Consider the following 20991-nt stretch of genomic DNA (forward strand, 5'->3'; position numbering starts at 1 on the left):
ATTGATTGTTTCATTTATTTCCCACCTTCACACACTATTTCTGAAATGTTAATCTTGATATTATCTTCATGTAAAATTCTCTCACACAGTCTCTTTCCCTGAGGTTTTCCAAGCCAAATGATATTTACATATTTTATTTCCACCATATGTGTTAACATTTCACCACATCTCATCCTGTCAGTTTTAGGTGAAGTGTACAAATTATAAGACTTGACCTGTTGTTTTGCCTTTTAAATTCACTGTATTCTGATGCTTGCACACAAGTTAATTTAAATGTGTGTATATGAGCATGGAAGGGGAAATTTAGTTTTACTGAGTTCGTTTTATGATAAACATGGCAAGGAGTATATAGAGTTTCAGACTTTTAACAGTGTTTTATTGTTTGTTTGCTTCTTCTGTCCCACTGTTTGATTAAAAGTCCACTACTGTCAGGATGAAAATACTGCATTAATTCCATTTTATTTTCCCATAAATCTGTAATTTTCAGGTTATATTTTTCTTTTGTTATCCCATGCCTGTGCTTTTATTTTGTCATTGTCTTTATCCACCATATTGGAAAGAAACCGCTTTAAAGATGGAGAGTTGAGCAGTGAAGAAAAGTGTTAGGTGAAACTTATGTAGTGAGAACAACTTTTGATAGGAAAAATCTCATCACCTGCTGGAAGCAGACACACAGATGGAAGGGTAATAACAGAGTGTATCTCAAGGAATGTGAAGGTATGGGTTGGATTCATCTGTTTTAGGGCAGGATCCAACTCCTGACCTCTGAGTACATTGATTAATCTTTGTGTTTTACATGTTCACAAAATTTTTTAAATGATTTAAAAACTATCACTTATACATGGAGGACTGCATCATAGTGTGCTTCAGTTAATTATTGAAGTCATTATATTATGGCCATGTTACTGATTTTCTTTGTGAATGTTTGTAAAATTTCAGATAAACTTATAAATGGGGTAACTTATTGTGACAATGGAGTGAGTTGAAACCAAATCTTGGAAAAGAATTGTGATAATCTTCTGGCAACTCCAGTGTGCTGCACAACATTTTGACTACCTCTGGAACTGAAGCAATGCCCTTTCTCACTGTTGTTTTCAGAAAGGTATAGTTAATCATAGGGCGACTGTTAAGCAAGAATCTGTATGACCAATGGCAGGCAAGCTGTATATTATCCCCAGAATGTGAAGAAAAGTCATTAAGTAACTGTAATAGAAGGACTATTAACTTTTCTATTATCACATACAATTCACATGGTTCTAAACTGTAAGTAACTTTATCAGAATTTTTTCTTATGTTTTATTCATATCTGTCTTAACCTTTTAAATACTAAATGTAAGATATCTCACCTAAAATTGTTACTCTTTTCAGCTTTCAACTTGATTGTTATCTCATCATGTTTGTTGAAGCAGAAATGGTATTCTTCCTTCATCTGTCTGACTTTTCATTGGCAAAATTTGTGTATTTTCAACAATACAGGTTATTTGTAAGAGAGGACATGTAAAACAGACAAATAAATTATTTATATTTTCAGAGTTTGTGTATGTTTGTGAAATTCTTACCTGTCCTTATCTGCACTGATTAGAGTTGTGGCAGGATAGCTTCATCCACCATTGCAGATGTGTGGGTACTATTTACAGTGCAAATTGGTCTAGAATATCTGATCCATTTTATAGGAATTGAATTTTTAAACTACCACTGACAATTAAATATTTACTCTTCTAAGAAATTCATGATGATGATGATGATTAAAAATACTATGGAAGATACAGTAATAAGACTGATAAAATGAAACAAGTAATATTTAAATCATCAGATGGACATAGATTATTGATTAACAAGTGATCACAAAACCAGAATAGACGTATCATGAATATTATTAAGATCTTGGAATATGACAGATGATAATGACGATGAGGATGATGATAATGTAAATGTCATTAAAGTACAAAAGAGATGTGCTGTACTGTACAAGACAATTTAAGTAATGGAAAAAATATTCTGATACTTCTTGTAGCAGATCTCAGATATTTCCATTGATTCTTCTGGGGAAATTACATTAAATTTATGCAATTTCACCATCTGTGACTTCTTGTAGCAGATCTCAGATATTTCCATTGATTTTTCTGGGGAAATTACATTACATTTATACAATTTCACCCTCTGCGACTTCTTTTTGGAACAAAACTATTGCACAAGTTGAGGAGTACCTCTGTGCGCATGCTTGCATATTTGCATGATATTTCTAACCTATTTCACTCTTGGTTCAGTGTACATTAATTTGTTTTAAGGCATGTAATGTGTTGAATTTTCCATTCATATTGGAAAACAGTAGTGTAAATACTATTTGAACTGCAGAAATGTAACATGAATTATGTATTTAATCATATTTATACAAAAATAATTTACTGTCCACTCAGTCTTTAACTTTGATCTCTGCCTGAAATATTATGAGGGCTATTTGGAAAGTAACCTTCAGCAAGCGGTTACCAAACAAGCAATGATAAAACAATATTATGTACATAAAATACTTACATACTTAGCTACTTCTCTATCTAGTCACCACCAGAATTGAGGCACTTGTATTGGGGAATAAGTTTTTGTATGCCTATGTTATAGAAGACTGCTGTCCATGAGCTCAGCCACGTTTTGACACCTTCCATTAACACCTCATTATTGTTGAAGTTCTGTGATCTCAACCAGTTCTTCAGGTAGGTAAACAGGGTGTAGTCTTTCAGAGGGAGATCAGGGCTGAAAGGAGGGTGGTGTAACAACTTCCAGTTGAAATGCTCCAGCAGTGCTCAAGTGTGAGCAGCCATATGCGGATGCACCTGTCATGGAGGAACACTGTTTTGGCAGCAATAGCACTGTTGACTAGTCATGAGTTGGGGTAGGCTGAGTGAGTTGGTTGAAGCAGTAGAACTTCTGATATATTCTGGAGATGACCGGCTCAAATATTGGCCAGCACACCAACTATCCTGATTTATGTTTTTCATAGTTTCATTCAGCCCCTCCATGCAATTGCCTTGAAATACTGTCACATGTTAGTGATTAGATGGGATTTGGATTGATAATTAGATTTACTGGACACTTATAACTTGTAATTACAAGTAACTGCAACAGTCTCAATAATTTACACACTCTAAATCACCACAACTGCAGCACAATAAATTCTTCTGCTTGTTTACTACCATTGATAGTTAGCGGAAGCTAACACTGCAACTCAAAATTGCTCATCACCAACTCTGACCTCCGACTCACAACTGACTAACTTTGGTCAAATTGCTGCTGGCCCTTGCTAGCACAGAAAATCTTGGGTTTGGGTTCCATCAGAACTTATGGCCATATTGTTGTATCTTCTAAGACTTCCAAGTGTTTTGAAATTTGGCCTCCTTTTCAATGAGAGGAGGGGTCTGACTACTACTGGTCACTCACCTTGTACTGGGGGTGACACCACTTGCTCAACTCTCACTCACTCCATTCACTCACTGACTAATTATATGATTAATTGGCTGCTAACTGTTATTGGCCCTCCCAAGTGCAGTGATTCTTTATTCTGAGGTCCATGGAACTCATTGACTCATTACCATATTTTGATGTCTGTTGGCTCTGGGAGCCTTGAGACACTCCTGCAACCTGGAGAACCAGGTTCCTCTATGTATTATCACTAATTTGACAGTTAAATCACCGCTGACCTCGTCATTACAGTGATTCTTGGTTCCAAGTCCCACATGACAACCATAATTGTATATTATTGTCTGACGGCTCTGGGAGCCTGTCAGTCAGAGTTACTTATGACTGGCGGTTCACCATCAATCAGTTTGTCTTGGCCTCTAGCCCCTTGAGGATCATCACATTTTTTTTTGCATCCGAACCCTTACAGTCATAGTCCTTATGTAACTCCATCTCTGACTAGAGGACAGGTTTATCCCTTATGTATAAGTTTGGCTGATTTCCTGACTACTAAATTGCAGCTGGCTCTTGCCAGCATAGAGATTTTTGGCTTCGAGTCCCACGGACTAATGGTCATATGTTACTGTCTGACGGCTCTGGAAGCCTGTATCTAGATTCCCCTATTATTGCGTGTTGATTCATTGCTTCGGAAACGTGTATACCGCGCCGCGACTGATTCGTTCCACATCCATTCCAATTCTTTATTCACTATCTTCACTATCATCCATCATTTGTTGGTCTGTAGACAAAGTTAGAGATAGGGTGGTTAAATGAACACCACAAATGAGCGGGGGGTATGTCGGGCCCATTGTACATTTGAATTAAAGGTTCGCAGTGAGTTCGAGTGCTTCAAATAGTGTGTACTATTTGTTCTAGAAAGGGACTTTATATTTCAAACTGTGGTAGCTCTGACACATTATCATTCCCGTATGTGAGCATGGCTTGTTGAGGTTATGTGTCGTAATATCATGGAGACGTGCTGTTAGTTGTGTGTATGTGTCGTAATATCATGGAAGAATGCTGTTTGCGTGTTGTTTACCGTCTGAGGAGTATTTGCGAGTAATTGGGTGAACTGCTCAACAAAATGTTTTAATCGGCAGCCACCCCGTAACATATGAACACGAAAGAGTCTAGAGCATGTATTAATATATTCTCATAACCTATTGATGGTGTTCACTATTTGAGACACAACATGTTGTCCAATATTTTAACAAGAAAGCAACCAAGTACTTTGGTGTGTATTCAAGGTATGACACTCTGTTTGATGTTTGCTGAGCGATCTCTTTGTCGCTATTGGCTCATTTGTGTTTAATTCTGTGATGTCGGAAAATATGACGCTTGTTAACCTAAAACGACGAACGAAATTATTTTTCAGGGAGCAATTTTGTTTAACATTTCAGGGTAGAAATATGCCACATCAAAGTTTGAGTCTTGACATCACTGTCATCCTTCCAATTCCGAATTGCAAACTGTTCACCATTCGCTCATTAGAGGTACTGAACTGGTTGATATAGTGGTAGAACCCGAAACGTTGAGTTCTTTTATTGAATGATGGCTGTCAATAATCCAAGAGTATATAGCGTCTACTGATAGGGTGCTAGTGAATAATATTGAAAAGGAAGTGTTCGTGGCCTATGGTAGTGAACAATGAATGGAAGTGGTTGTGGCCAAATTTAAAGTGCTGTCACAAAATTTGCATTGAAGGACCAAGGAAAACCGTGAAGAGTTTCACTAGGGATCCCAGGCAAGATGCGCATTGAGCACCTTCCCTACACATGTCAGAAGGATGTGCTGCCTAAACTACTTGCTCCAATACTTGTCTTTGTGAGGTACCAGGTTGGAATCAGCTAGACTACTGGCCATTTGGTGTTGTTTTTTTTCACATCTTTTCTCATTTTATCCAGGCAAATGGCAAATAATACTTTTTGATATACAGCTGTTTTGTTTTCTCAAGCCATTTATATTATTCATGATATTCCCACCTCATATGACACTGGAGGTACTCCATGCCAAATCAAATCTTCCAAAAGTGCAGAAGTAGATTTTTTTTATTTTAATGGAACTTGGTATAATCATATGTTGGGATGACATTAGGTAGCTTCTTGTATGCGTGCCATATGAATAACATTTCATAGAAATACTCATGTTACTTTTGGAGATAAAGCATTTTTCTGAGTACTACTACTGAGTGAAGAACAGCCTGTATCCCAGAAACTTTAGCATTTAAATGTTAAAAATGACTGGGTTTTGGTTGTGTATTTTGCAATTTTATGTAGGTCATAGCAGCCTGTAAATAGGCCAGGTTTCATTACAATTAAAAATTCACCTCCCACCATGCATTTGTTGATTTGGCATGGATTGTCTCAGTTTTAATAGTGTTATGAAATTGTCTAATAACAAATTACGTTCTTAATTGATTCTAGTCAGCCTGTGCATTTTAGTCAGTGCTCTTAGCCTAAATATCAAATAGTACATTGCAGGTTTCTACTTCAATTTTAAGCATGGGAAGTGCAATGAAAGTTATCTGTGCCAAAGTTATTTCTTTTTATTACAGATTCTCTTGAGCAGAGTGGTTTACACTTATTGAGAGCATTTGCACAACATGCTGTTGATAGAAAGGAGAGTCATGTACACATTCTTTGCTATGAGCATCCTACAATAAAGATGAAAACTGGGTTGAGGAACAGTAGTGAAGATCACGTGCACTTTCATGATTGTTTTACAGATCATCGTGGCTGGATTGATAGTAAGTTCAGTGAAATGTTTTTTTTTGTTGGCCACCTTAGGTTCCACTCAGATGTGACAAGCTTGAGCAGGTGGTCAACTTAAAGAGTGTTAAAATTTCGAATTTTTTGTGTCTATAATGATTACCCACCCAACTGTTTTTAGTATCAAATTAATGGATCTGAAGTGATTGTGAAGGAACAGTATGGTAAATTGAATCACAAGAAATTGTGCCATTAATGAATTTTTAACCATTAATGGTGAAGAAAGAGGTCAAAGGATGTTAAGCAGGTACCTACAACTGCGAGTATTTATATGTTTGCACAGTATTTCATACATGTCAATCATGTTTGTTCTCTCTAGGCCAAGAGAAGGAAAACATTAGATCTGATGTTCATACAAAGGGTAATAGCATTCTATCTGTCTTGCAAACTTCTCCAGTCACAAGTACAAATGATTGTATCATAATTATTGACTCTTTGACACCCCTCATCTACAATATTGGCTTCACGAGATGCTACCGTGAACTTCATTCTCTTCTTGTCAAATCTACAAATGGTGAGCAAAATATTGTGGCTGTTTTATTTTACTTAACAGATTATCATAAAACATCTTGAAAAAGGATTATAATGAATGAGTTGTAAATAACATGTTGAATCTGGAGATCAGGATACAGTATTTATGTTCAAATCTTGTGAGACATAAGAAGACATGGTCAGTAGGACTGTCTTGATATGCAACAGGCCCATGAGCAGTACCATGAAGGTGATGACTATAGATTATAATTTTGTTTGGCAAAGATCCTTATTCCAGACTTTACTGTTTGTGGGTCTTATGTGTTTGTAGGATTAACTGTATCACAGGTCATATGCTTGATACATGAAGATACTCTGCCTGATGTGCATGTAGCATTGCCCCAACTTTGCCATCTAGCAACTACTACTGTCAAAATTGGATCACATACACAGTCTTCAAGAGGAAACCCCACTGCCAGTATAATACATAAAAAACAAGGTGGAAAAATATTAAGGCAGGTTAGTGAGACAGCACAAAAATAAAGATGTTATTTTTATGTCTCATTTATGAACAAATAAATTTGGTAAATGTCTGCTGCTCTTTAGTTTTGTATTCTTTATATTCCAGTGATCTGTCTAAAACATGAAGATAAAAAGAAATGTTGTCCTTGTGCCTGATTAATTAAGCTCTATGCCATGAAGACATATGGGGGATTGGCAGTATAACTCCACCTTTCTCAGCCTTGGTACCAGATGGAGGTGTGTGGTCAGCTACATGCCCCAGCCGCTTTACCCTGATGCTGTGGAGAATAAAGAAATGCTGACTAGCAGATAATTCAGATTGGGGCCATTCGGCCTGTGGCCTGTTGCTATACCAATTGAGCTATCATAACTCCTCTATCTTTCTTATGGAGCTGAGCCCTTCTTGAGGATTCCTCTATCTAAAAACCTAAAAATTAAAATACAGTGAAGTGTTGTTTTAGTGAATGCCAGAGTACTGAAGCATTCAGTAAAATCACATTTTTTTCTGGACCCCACCAATTTAATATGTATTCTCATGTTAAAATATTTCAGGTCAAAAAGTACCTTATTTACTTACTCATGGAGCTGAGCCCTTCTGGAGGAGCTGCCAATTGTGCAGCTGCTAAAGAATTCCCCAGCATTTTATGGAACCAGCAGGTTCATTACTGTGTTCACAAAAGCCCTCCACTGGTCCCTATCCTGAGCCAGAACTATCCAATCCATACCATCCCATCCTATCTCTAAGATCCATTCTAATATTGTCCACCCACCTACGCCTTGGTCTTCCCTGTGGTCTCTTTCCTTCTGGCTTTCCCACCAATATCCTATATGCATTCCTCGTCTCCCCCATTCGTGCTACATGACCTGTAGAATTGTTACATGTACCTAACTATTATTCTGTCATTTTTAATACGTTTCCATGTAATTAAATTTCATTGTAATTTTGTCACCCAAATGATTTTGTTTTAGTGACATTTCACAGTGTACACAAAACATTACCTGTTGTTCTGTGTGGGTATGAAATTGAATATTTTAAGTCTGTACAGTTTGAGAACAAAATCTGAAGGAATATGCCTAGATCCATGAGAACTGGGTAAAAAAAGGACGAGAAAAATTCGCATGATGAGAAGCTTCATAATTTGTACTCTTCATGCAGTGTTACAGTGATTAAATGAAGTAGAGTGAAGTCCATGGGACATATAGGGTACATGGGAGAAATGAGCAGTGAATACAAAATTTTGGTTGAGAGACCTCAAGAGAAAATACCACATGGAAGATAATGTCAAGATTGATCTTCGATGTGAAGTTGCATATGAAGGTCTATGATGTTGGGTATGGTGCTGTGGTGGGCTTTTGTGAACATGTTGATGAACATTAGGGTTCCATAAAAGCAGAGAAACTTGTGATCCACTAAATAATTATAAACTTTTCAAGACAGACCATATACCATGGAGTTAGTTGCTCAATTCATGACTTCATTGTATTTATTTCTATTGTACTTAATGTATTGACAGAAAACATGATATTAACCTCTTATGTTTGGGGTGTTTCTCTATCATTGGGCAGATACCATGTTATATTAGTAGAAGCTGTTTGTTTCTGTACATGACTGCCTCTGGTCTAGTGGTCAAGAGTTCCTGGCTACAGATCCAGAAGTCCCGGGTTCAATTCCCGGAGCTACCAGATTTTCTGAGAAGTAGTGGGTCATGGAACGGAGTCCACTCAGCCTCCTGAGGATAAATGATGGGCTATTTCAAGGAAATGACGGCTCCGGTCTATAAAACTAAGATTAACAGCCATGGGGATCTGTTTGCAGTCCACGTGACACCCTCTATCTGCAAAAGTTGGCACTGACTTCGCTGACAAGCTGCAGTCGCTAGGTCAGTATAGTTCGCTTGCGGACTACAGACCATGGAGTTTGTTTGTTTTCTTCCCTGTGCTCTTAGAATTAGCACAAAAGGCTAGGATCTGCTGAAACAGCCACATGCTTTCAACCTCATGGTTTTGTGAAGGATTCTTATGTTCCTACAGAATACATTTAGAAATCATTATTTCAGGATACTTACTGTTTGCTGTGGTCATTGGTTATTTAATAAGTGTAATATTTAAACTCTGTATTTTGCTATTATAAATTAAAAAAGTACATCGTCATGACCAGTCTGTTTGCTGAATGATTGTGGCACAAATTAATTATGGGAGTTTATTGCTGAAAAGCACAGTAAATTGTTGTCAGCTTGCGATCATGTAGTGAAAACAGGGAGTAAAATAAAACACAAAAAAGTGCTATTGATAAACTTCTATTACATTTACCGAAATTGTGAATCTGCTTGTGATTTGTTAGCCTATAGGCTTGTCTGTACCACTGGCAGCCTGCCTGGGCTTCCAGAGTGCCACACTCTTCTACCTGGATGGCTTAGCAATTTGCAGGCGATTGTAAGATGATTACATTGTGGATCATATGTTTCTAGTCTATTTTCCTTGTTCTGTAGGCAAAGATGGGCTTGAAGTGTCATCATGTTCATGTCATTATGTTTATTTGTGTCCCATAATATCTTTGAAATCATTCTTCATATGTAGTTTTTTAATTCATCGGTAATACCAACATGGTAGCATCGCAATCTTCTGAAGTGCTAGTGACACTTGCTGCTACTGGCACAGGATTTGGTACTGGTGAAAATTGTATAATTATTATTTCTGTTTTCTGCTACTCAACTTTCAGATTAAAGCATTTGAAGGATAGTAGACATGAAAGTTCTTTCAAGAACTTGTTTGTTTTTATAGGTAGAATATTATTCTATAGATGCAGATAACAGGTTGAAGTCTGAGATCTTGACATTGGTTACTCCAACTGTCGCAGGAGTGAATGAGGATGAGAATCAATTGCCAGAGGACCTGACAACATTCAAGCTGAGTCTTGGGCAGCAGGAAAAAGAAGCCAGAAGCCAGCTTGTGTTGCCATATCTCAGGTAGGTTGTATCAACTTCAGATATTTATAGATGTGTGACCTAACTAACTCTCAGCGGCCTCCGTAGTCTAGGGGTAACGTTCCCACCTCATGACTCAAGGTACGCGGCTTCAAACCCGGCAGATATCGTGTAATTTTTAAGGGTGGAAAAATTCAGGGAACAAGTCCTCTGGGAGGGACTTTAAGCTGTGGGTCCCGTGTCCTAGATTTACGGCATGTAAGAGATCCTCATGTCTCTAGGAGACCTCTGAGAAAAATTAGGCAAGTTTCCTGCCCAAGTAGTTGCCAATGCCTCCGGTAGATGGGGAAGTATTGGGAACCACTGCCAGCTTCGCTGGCTGAACGGGGCTGATAGCGAGCACCAGTACTGGCAGGGTATGGCGACTGGTAGAATATCAAAGGGGGACGTACAATAGACTATTAGTCGCGGTGCATGGGGAAACCCACCCCCTCCAATAACAATAATAATAACCAAATCTCTAACAGTAGAACCCAAATTTGGATCACCACAAACTCCAGATCTCATTACTGGGAGTGATCCTGAGCCATTTCTGTCTGCCTTGGAAGTTATCTTCACTTTTCCTCCTGCCTTTTCCAGGTGAACACTTCAATGTGGAGATTCTGAAGGGGTCTGACAATGATGTATAATGTTCAGGATTACTGGGTTGTTGTACTTTGTCCATCACCCAGTATTCTAAAGAAGACTGAAAAATACAAGAAGAGGTCCTGTAATTGAGCTTAGATCTTTGTAATGTACCCAACAGAATAGGTGTCTCCCACCCCTTCACCTGGCAACAGAAAGAGATCCAGTTGCTGAAATGTGTTCTTTACTGTTCTTTAGAATACTGGAAAATGGACAAAGTTGAAAAACTCAGTAATCCAAACTTTTTTACATGTTTTCACTTCAGAATTTTGTATACGTTCATTGTCTTCCTTCTTCTAGCCCCATGCTCAGGCCATGGTAACTTCCTTCTAAATTTCACTATGCTGACAATACTGATCTATGTGGGAGTAGTTCTTGTTAAATATGTGATTAAGCGTGGGAGTTGGCCGCACCATAGCTCAAGTGGTTAGTCGCTGGCTTCCCACCGCAGTGGCCTGGGTTCGATTCTGGGTCTGGTCAAGTGGGATTTGTGGTGGGCAAAGTGGCGCTGGGGCAGGTTTTCTCCGAGTACTTCGGTTTCCCCTGCCAACCTTCATTCCACCAATTGCTTCACAATCACCCTCACCTATCATCTGGTGCTGGTACAATAGGCCATAAACGACCGCAGTACAAGGGACTTAGTCCCACCCGACTAGCAATAAAAGAAGCGTGGGAGTTGTTTTCCTGTAAGTGTGTGTCTTTGGGTGTCCCTCTGAGGGAAGAACGTGCAATGATGTACTGGAGAACAGACTATTGAGGGTAATGTTAAGAATGATGAAGCAAGGAGAAAATTAGATAATGAGGACTTTCATATTTTTTATCTTCACATGATGTGGTAAGAGTGATTAAAGGAATGATGAGTGGGGTGCACTGTATACATGGGAGAGATGAGAAGTAGAGACTTAGGTGTAGATAGTATGATAATATTAAAATAGTTTTGACTGAAGAAAGGTACAAAAATATGTGCTGATTCAACTGGCACATGACAGTGCACAGTGGCATTCTTTTGTGAAAGTGGTGGAGAACATTCAGTCATGCAAACAGGGTATTTTCATGACTGGCTGAATAATTATAAGTTCTCTAAACAAGACCCAGACCTTGGAGTTGGTTATGGAGGGGTTGGTTGAGTCATACAATTTGAGAGCCTCTGCTGGCAGGAAAGGTCATTAAATTTTATCACTGTCTGTAATCTCATTGTGATATTCATGTGTGCTTTCTGTGTTGCCATGTTGAGCACCAAAATAGGCCATAACTATTCTGCTTTAGTATTGAGATACTGTGTTATATCACATGACTTATTCTTTTGATGTTTGAATTGATCCTAAAAGTTCATTATTTTTTAAGGATAAACAGTGAGAAGGGAGGTAAAGTGTTCTACCAGCCTGATGCCGCAGATGATTGGGATGAAGAAGACCCTGATGATGATTTGGATATATAACAAAGCTGTACACTTGTACTGAAGAATTCATTGGATGTATATAGTGAATAGAACCTTCAGATTTTCGTAATGACTTGTTTGTTAATGTGAATCCTGTTTATGGGTAGTGGCATTGTGTCGATGTAAGATGTACTGCTGCTATTTTGAAGGTTCTTATTGTCTGTGTCTTCAAGGCAAAGCTACCTATCCAGTAGCTCCTACTAATACTTATAATGACACAGGTCAGTGGGACCAACCCCATCCACACTAAGCCGTTTCCCAGAAACAGGATCAACCTTAGTATGTGGTAACATTAATCAGATCACATATTTTTGTGAAAGAGTCTATGTACTGAAAATAACACTCTGTGCTTTCAGCAACAAAGAAGTCTAAATAAATTGCCATATATGTTTCAGTAATAGTTTGGAGTTTTATTTACAACTGCTGTACAAATACCCAGCTTCTATGTGACACGTTCACTAATATTTGAGACCGGCCACGATTTGTAACTTATGTGCTTCAACACAGCTTCCGTGTTCAATTTATATGCTAGTACCTGGCTTCTGTTTGATGTGTGGAATAGCACTTGAGACCAGACAGCTAATGTAATTTATGTGTGAATACTAAGGCTTTGTAGAGCCACTGTTTAAATTTATGTCCATTACACACCTACTGTTTACAGTTTATGTGGTGGTACTTAGTCGATGCTGGAGACTTTACTACTGTATACAGTTTCTATGCTAAATTACAGCAACTCTTTCAAACTCGACCAGTATTATGGTTTCTATGCTGGATCATTGTTACTATTTGAGACCTGACCACTACATATAATGTCTGTCCTAGATCACAGTTTCCAGTTTCTTCTGTTTTGTCTGTTGTATGTATGGATGTGTTTGTTTTCTCGTATTTACTTTATAATTGTCTTTTATGCTCTTCAGTAAACACATAAATAAGTACATGATTGAATTGAACTGAATTATTGCCACTGTTTGCTTTGAATTTTGAATAGCTGACCGGATAATCGCAACACATGAAACTAATAATTTTAATAAACATTTTTATAGTGTTAATGAGGAGCTCTGTATCCTATACTTATCACGTAATATTGTTTGCAATTAATGAAGAAAGAAGGAATGGATGGTACATGTAAGTGAGATATGCATACACAACTTTAGTTGAAAAATCTCAAATTTTCAAGGGAGTTGCAATTGAGGGATAATGTTAATAATGGATTTTAGATAACCATTGCGAGAAGGGATGGGCTGAAATGATCTGGCTCAAAATAGGGTTCACTGATGGGGCTTTTGTGAGCAAGGTATGGAAATTTCAGGTTCCAAAAAGTAGAGAGTTTCTAGACTAGATGTGTAATGGTAATTTTTAAATTGCAATCCTGCTCCTGGAACTAGAAGCGAGAATCGTTATGCCGCCATGATTCGATTCGATTATTAAATGCAGCAGTGCCCCCAAATTAATTGACGTTAATTTGTTCCATGAAACTTCAAATAGCGATTCATTAGTTAACGAACCCGTTTTTAGCATTTGCTTTTCTTTTTATTGTATGGCCCATAATTTCATTAATTTTGTTCAGAAAGTTGCAAAATATGATTACAAACAACGAACATTCGTAAGCTTGCACTACCACACATCAAGAAAGGCTGGCTGATGTGACTAGGCTTGTAAACAATTGCCAGTGTACGCTGACATTGACAGTCGTTCGTTGTCAGGGGAACGAATATCGTTTGGATATTTGGACATACTGTGGGAGTGCCGATGAGACGAACCGTCGATTAACGGAGATGGTTATAGTATCATTTCCTTCTCTGTAGATGCAGGCCTGATTTAAGATCACCATGACTTATCATCAGAGTGTCATTTGTGAAAGCGGATGTGTTCAGTTATCGTGGTAGGAGGGGATGTACATGTGTAATGCGTATACTATCCCTTTACTCAGAGGTCAAGAAGAAATTTTAAAGTGTGGTCAAGACTGCAGTAGCCATAATTGTAAAGTATGCGGTGTACGGTTTATCGTTAAGACTGCTTCCCGCAGCTGATAAAGACATTCTTCTTGAATAGACCCGCCAGGGTAGCCGATAAGTCACGGCCCGCTTTTCCGCTATAGTATATATATATATATTATAGAGGAGATTAAGCACAGGACCTCTTTACCTTCACCTTCGGCTATGAAATGTTATACAGTATACTCCAAAATGTCTGCAGAGACAAAAGATTAAACACGTTTGGAGAAAATCAAATGAAATAAAATTTAGAACATAAGCCGGAAGGTCGCGGGTTCAAGTCCCGATGAAGTCATTTGGATTTTTTTAATTGACCTAATCCTTCCAGCGGCACTATGGCCCTGGGGGTGACAGTCTCTAACAGAAATGAGTACCAGGAATTAACTAAATTATTTTCCTGGGGAGTAAAGCGCGGCCGGCGCGTAAGGCTGACAACCTTACCGCAATCTTTGAGCCGATTGTCTAGATAGTGTGGGACCCTCAACGTCTCACAACCCTATGGGCCTTCACGGCCTGGTACAGGGATAGTTTTACTTACTTTAATTACAGAGGGGTCTCGAAATGACTACCGGCTGTTTCTAAGCACGCCTTACATCCTATGAATATTCTAGACACATCGAAGCAGCTGTACTAGATAGCGGAAAATTAATGCTTGATATTTTCATGAAGTTCTTCCTAAGAGTGCTAATTTTTCACATACACTGTCTCTTTCAGCGTGGCTTGCGATTAAGAGTATCAAGGATTTAAATGTATAGTCACAGAGGCCACAATCTTTGACTTGAGACTCGTTTGCGGAAGACTTCATCTAATTCATCCGTAGACTTCTTCCCAGTATGTACCATTGCATTTTATTGAGCAAGATCCCCGTCCAATTTTTACATTAGTCAGTTTTCCGAAAAAGGATCACGGATTCAATCTCACTTAACGTTTGGAATTTATTGTTTATTGAAAAAAAACAGGGACCTAATTATCCTCCGCGCACTAATTGTACACGAAATCTCAAGAATCATATGAGACTTCATGAAGAGCGTTACGAGTTGCTATGATCCAGTGTCTGTTACGTATTTTGGCTGTCAGGTTACTTCGGCGGCATTTCCTACATGTAATGCATCGTGCAAACGTATCATAATATGAGTTTTTTTTTCTGTTCGGTACAATATTTCATTGTGGAACACTACAGTTCACAACACCGCGAACTATTTATACGTATCTCAAGGACAACTAAACGCTAAACAGGCAGTGTTATCGAGGTAAGCCAGCAAACTGCAGGTGGGTAGGTTTGGGCGAATAAATTCCCAGCCTACCGGTCTAAAAATTATTTGGATTTTCTGTATAATAGGCATATTAGCGGAAATGTGGATGTTCCTTTATTTGAAGTAAAAATGTATTATTAAGGTGTAAACCAACTGTTTAAAATTAATATTCATTTCATGTATCCTGTTGTGTTATAATATACAATTTCTTTATTAAAACCTTCACAACACAACTATATTGAGGTCAGTGCCTAGTTTGGCTCTGCTACATGTTTCGGCTATTAAAAGCCATCATCAGGCAGTTGTTGTTTACATTCCCTACAGAACGGACAATACTTTGTAAGATGATGCACCGACTAAATAATTAACATTAATATTACTACATGTACATCACGAGCTTCCAAAACAGTTTATTATATACACACAAAATATAGAATACGCCAATTTGTCCGTGGGAACACAACAAATTCACAAAAACCAACGACTGGCTCGATGACGTAAAGCATCAATCAAAGAATTTTATTCTTGTTTTATACTATAACTTTTGCTTTATATAGCCTATTTATTGTATTTTTACGCTAAGTATTTTAATATAATTAATATTATTGTATCCAGTTTTACTAGCACTGCAGTTCAGTGGTGTATATGTTAGCCATGTAATTGCCTGATGATGGCTTTTAATAGCCGAAACATGTATCAGAGCCAGACTTGGCACTGACCTTGATATAGTTGTGTTGTGACGGTTTTAATAAAGAAAATGTTTAAAATTAAATCACAGGACATGTCCTACAGTATTAATAGAAATTTTCCCTTATATCTCATGTCGACAATTATAGTTCTTAATGACGTCTGTCTGTTTGGCGTCGTGCCAGGTCTGTTTTAGGAAAACTGATTAGGATGTAAATTTCCTCATTAAAATCCGCCACAACACAACAACAAAACAGTTGATGTTTAACAATATTTTCCCAATAATTTTAATAAAGAAATTTATATGTGTAACACAACAGGTGTGATTAGAATGTTTTATAAACTATGATTTGTATTCGATCAACATGAATTTTTTTTGCTAGTGGGGTGGGACTAAGTCCCTTGTACTGCGGCCACTTCTGGCCTATTGTACCAGCCCCAGATGATAGGTGAGGGTGATTGTGGAGCAATTGGTGGAATGAAGATTGGCAAGGGAAACCGAAGTACTCGGAGTAAACCTGCCACAGCGCCACTTTGTCCACCACAAAAACCCACTTAACCAGAACCGGGATATCAAGCAATATTTCCATTGACACTTTTTTTCTCATAATCTCCACCTTCTGTCAGAGAGAGGGAGAACGACCTAGAGTCCCGCCCGTTTTGAACAGCGGGTTGTTAATTAACTGGAAATATATTTCGCCTTTGTAACATCGTTCATTTTTGGTATAACGACGTGTGAAACCGAGAACTGAATATTTCCAGTTTACATCTTTTCGATATTCAGTAAATCCCAGTTTAACGCCGTGGATATGTTCTTGTGAACCTCACCACTATGAAGCGAAGTTACGCGGGCCAATTTGTACCATAAGAAATTTAAGGAATGAGTAAGTTAGGTTCCGAAGCCTTTCTCCATCCTGTAACATGCATTATAATACAGGCAATATGACTACGACTGTAAGTACTTCTATATCCTTGGCTATAATTTTATGAAATTATAGACTACAATGATGTTTATTTAAAATTTAATATGACGTATTCACGATTGACAAAGGTGAAGTGAGCAAGCGGTTGATGACGGCCTGGTCTTGTCAACATTAAACACTTGTTTGGGCGAGTAACCCTCTTCTTCTTAATGGCCGCGCCATAGCTCAAGCGATTAGTCGCTGGGTTCCCACCGCAGCGTCCCGGGGTTCTGGTCAAGTGGGATTTGTGGTGGACAAAGTGGCGCTGGGGCAGGTTTTCTCCGAGTACTTCGGTTTCCCCTCCCAATCTTCATTCCACCAATTGCTCCACAATCACCCTCACCTATCATCTGGGGCTGGTACAATAGGCCAGAAGTGGCCACAGTACAAGGGACTTAGTCCCACCCCACTAGCACTAAAAGAAATCCTCCTCTTCGAGTATTTGCTGAAACTCTTGGTTGAACAGCGACTTAATAACAGTTAATACGTTTTGTGGAGGCTACGTATGACAATAGTGTCAGCGCAATAACGAAACAATGTTGATCAATGACTTCCTGTGCGGAATGACTCACGGTTACATATTAGATACAAACATCGTGTTCCATACTTACAGGCAAGTAGGGATGGCTGTATCAATGTATGGTCGCAGCAGTTTCGTTAGTGACATATGGCAACAGGAAGCACGAAGTAGGCAAAAACGTAATTCTGAATCAAGAGTTTATTAGCTGTGGATACAATGGCATCTGGCCAGTTATTAACGGTACACAGAAAGATGCTGAAATGGCCCACCATTACAGTCAATGTAAGAGTCCAAGAGTTTCTGATCCGCTGAAATACGTCTAGCATGAAGAAAGCAGTCTTCTGGGATTTGGCACCGTGTATATGTGGTGTTAACCGACGTTTCGGAGGTACGTCGGTTAACACCACATATACACGGTGCCAAATCCCAGAAAACTGCTTTCTTCATAGTCACCGCCGTGAAAGCCTCAAATCTTACATACGTCTAGCATGTTCATCAACATCATCATCATCATCATCATCATCATCATCTCAGCCACTTCAAGGGCATGCCACAGCTTGTCCCGCGTATACATCCCAGTACTAAATTTCAGCGAAATCCGTTCAGTACTTTATGACATGAAACACGCTGATGGACAGATAGACTTCACCATTAAATAAAAGAAACTCTGTGGTTTAAGTCCGCAAACGAACAATACTGACCGAGCGACAGCCGCTTGTCGACGAAGTTAGTGTCAACTTTAGCGGATAGAGGGTGTCGCGTGGTCAGCGCAACGAATCCCCACGGCCGTTAATTTCGGTTTTCTAGACCTGAGCCACTATTTCCTTGAAATGGCTCCTCAGTTATCCTCACGAGGCTGAGTGGAACCCGTTCCAGAGCCACTACTTCTCAGAAAATCTGGTAGCGTTGGATATCGAACCCGGGACCTCTGTATCTGTAGCCAGGAACTCTGACCACCAGACCACAGAGGCGGTTCCCCTTGTTTGAACAGAGCCAAAATAAAATTATTCTCTGGATAACAGAATGGATAGATAAGAAGGGATCCGTGGGGGCTATATCAGCGTCTGAGTCTAGCTTTTTCATTGTCGTTATACGCCTATGAAAATTGTAGAGAGTGTACAGCAATACAGTCGTGCGAGTGAAGTTGCCGTCGCTGTAAGGCGCTCCCGAAACACTTGCAACTGGACCTTACTATCTCTAAGTATGAAGAAGTCACGTGTTTGCTATTTATGCTACACTTATTCAGAGGGTGTATGTTAGATTATGAAAACTGCATCGATGGATGAAAAACAGATAATGGGAGACGCCTACGCATGTCTGCAGCGATATCACAAATGTCTGGAAGCTGTGTAGCAAACCTAGGCATTGACCCCAAAGGTTCCAAACGCAGGACTTCAGAAGCATTATATCGCCGCGCTAAATATGGCATATTAAGGAGTTAGGAACTGATTTATTAGCGAGGAACGAGCATAGGTCGAATAAGGTACCGAAAAAATATACATGGAAATATCAGAGAATCAGCGGAATAGAGAAAGTTACATTACGAGGAGCTTCATGGTTTGTAATTCTTTAGTGTAAAGAAGAATTAATAACACAAGATAAACCTATCTCTGTAACAGGCCATGGAGGCCTTTTGGGTTGTGAGATGTCCCACATTTTCTAAACAATTGGCTCAAAGATGGCGGTGAGGTCAGCCTTACGCGCCGGCCACCCTTTACCCCAAAGGAAAAATCCTGTTACTAATTTCCGGTAGAGGCTGAGTTGACTTTCTGCACATTCAGTATTCACTATTAACTGTTTACACTAAATGCTGTGGGGCGATTTTAATTTTGGTTTTATCGGGGTAGTATATCATATATATACGTATTTTGTTCGAGAGTAAATCCAGATATATCGATATTCAGAAGACGGCTCAATATGCAAGATAAAATATCTACGTACTTTACGTAGGTCGTCTTGCTCGTCCGTATTTCAAGAATTCGAGATAGAGTATTTTCTTGCATTATGCATTGTTGTATCTGAAGATTGATTGGCTTCGCAGCAATGGATTCGTGTCTGCTGCACTAACTTCAAGGCCAGTGATGTATGCAGGATAACAAAGAACTTTCCTATCATGTTGATCGCTTTGTTCGGCCCTCAAAATGGTTGCCCTAGACTTTCAGTTTAAGTCAGATTTTTCTTATATTTACCTTACTTGTTTACATTAATGTCCAACAGATGTGCTCATTTTGCTTCAGAGTTGAGCATGTCTAGGAATGTTGGTTGGTTGGTTTCTAATAGCTGCATTTTGGATCGTTTAACCCATTTTGCTTCTTGCTTCCCAACAGAGAGCACTCAAGTTCTAGCTTTGTTGCATCTCCTTGTTAAGATTAGGGCACTGAAGAAGGTGTTCTTTTCAGACTAAAATTGTAGTCATTAATAAAACTAATATTTTATGCTAAATAGGCCTACATTACTTTCGTGACATTTAAGAGTCTCAAAACAGTGCCTTTGAAGAGTATTGTCTTCTGGAATGTGACACCGTGTCATCTGGTAGAAGTTTACACCGACGTTTTAGAGGAAAGTGCAGTTTGCTTATTCATGGTCAAAGAGTACGCAGGGCAACCAAGCACCTAATTTGAACAATCGGGGCTCTGACAAAATCGTGCCATGGCCATGTTCATACCTCCTCCAAAGGAAATAATGTATTTTTATAGTAAATATACTGACCTTTAAACAATCGCCTATTTTTATCACTGCTATTCTATGAGATTCAAGGAGGACACGCTTAAAGATGCTCAAACACTGAATTTCTTGAGGACATAACTAACTCCATGGTGTTGAGCTCTTTTTGAGAAGCCATCAGCTGTGCAGCTACTCAAGAATTTCTCAAAATTTTATGAAACCCGAAGGTTCATTACCGTGTTCACAAGAGCCCTCAACTAGTCCCTATCCTGAGCCAGATCAATCCAGTCCATACCACTCCATCCTCTCCAAGGTCCATTTTAATTTTTATCCACCTATCTACGTATTGGTCTTCATAGTGGTCTCTTTCCTTGTGGCTTTCTCACAAATATCCTATATGCAGTCATCTTCTCCACATTTGTGCTACATGCCATGCCCATTTCATCCTCCTTGTCTTGATCATTCTAATTATACTTGGACAAGAGTACAAGCTATGAAGCTCCTCATTATGCAGTTTTCTCCAACCTCCTGTCATTTCAGCTTTCTTCGGTCCAAAATTCTCCTCAGAACCCTGTTCTCAAACAACCTCAATCTTTGTTCCTCCCTTAATTTCAGAGACCAAGTTTCACACCCATATAGAACCACGGACAAAAA

The 20991-nt window shown here is 38.8% G+C and overlaps 2 protein-coding genes across 3 annotated transcripts in view; both read left to right on the top strand.

The window, feature by feature from the left end:
* The window catches only part of LOC111864315 (scoloptoxin SSD14), a 66586-nt gene extending 65054 nt beyond the window's left edge, over window positions 1-1532 (top strand). The window contains exon 11 of the mRNA XM_023851471.2: window positions 940-1532. The gene's annotated coding sequence lies outside the window, so the exon portion shown is untranslated. The remainder of the gene's footprint in view (window positions 1-939) is intronic.
* A 2771-nt stretch (window positions 1533-4303) lies between these two features.
* On the top strand, window positions 4304-12655 carry LOC111864345 (elongator complex protein 5). Of its 2 annotated transcripts, XM_023851534.2 has the most exons (7): window positions 4305-4697; window positions 4851-4943; window positions 6005-6196; window positions 6538-6732; window positions 7021-7208; window positions 9993-10177; window positions 12164-12655. In XM_023851534.2, exons 3-7 carry the CDS (start codon window positions 6115-6117, stop codon window positions 12255-12257), a joined length of 744 nt encoding a protein of 247 aa, XP_023707302.1. In that variant the 5' UTR covers window positions 4305-4697; window positions 4851-4943; window positions 6005-6114; the 3' UTR covers window positions 12258-12655. The 2 variants fall into 2 exon arrangements, with proteins under 2 accessions (XP_023707301.1, XP_023707302.1); XM_023851533.2 differs by lacking the exon at window positions 4851-4943 and having other exon boundaries at window positions 4304-4697.
* Window positions 12656-20991: the final 8336 nt, after the last annotated feature.

This window comes from Cryptotermes secundus, unplaced genomic scaffold, assembly GCF_002891405.2.
Source record: "Cryptotermes secundus unplaced genomic scaffold, Csec_1.0 scaffold216, whole genome shotgun sequence".
Classification (NCBI taxonomy): domain Eukaryota; kingdom Metazoa; phylum Arthropoda; class Insecta; order Blattodea; family Kalotermitidae; genus Cryptotermes; species Cryptotermes secundus.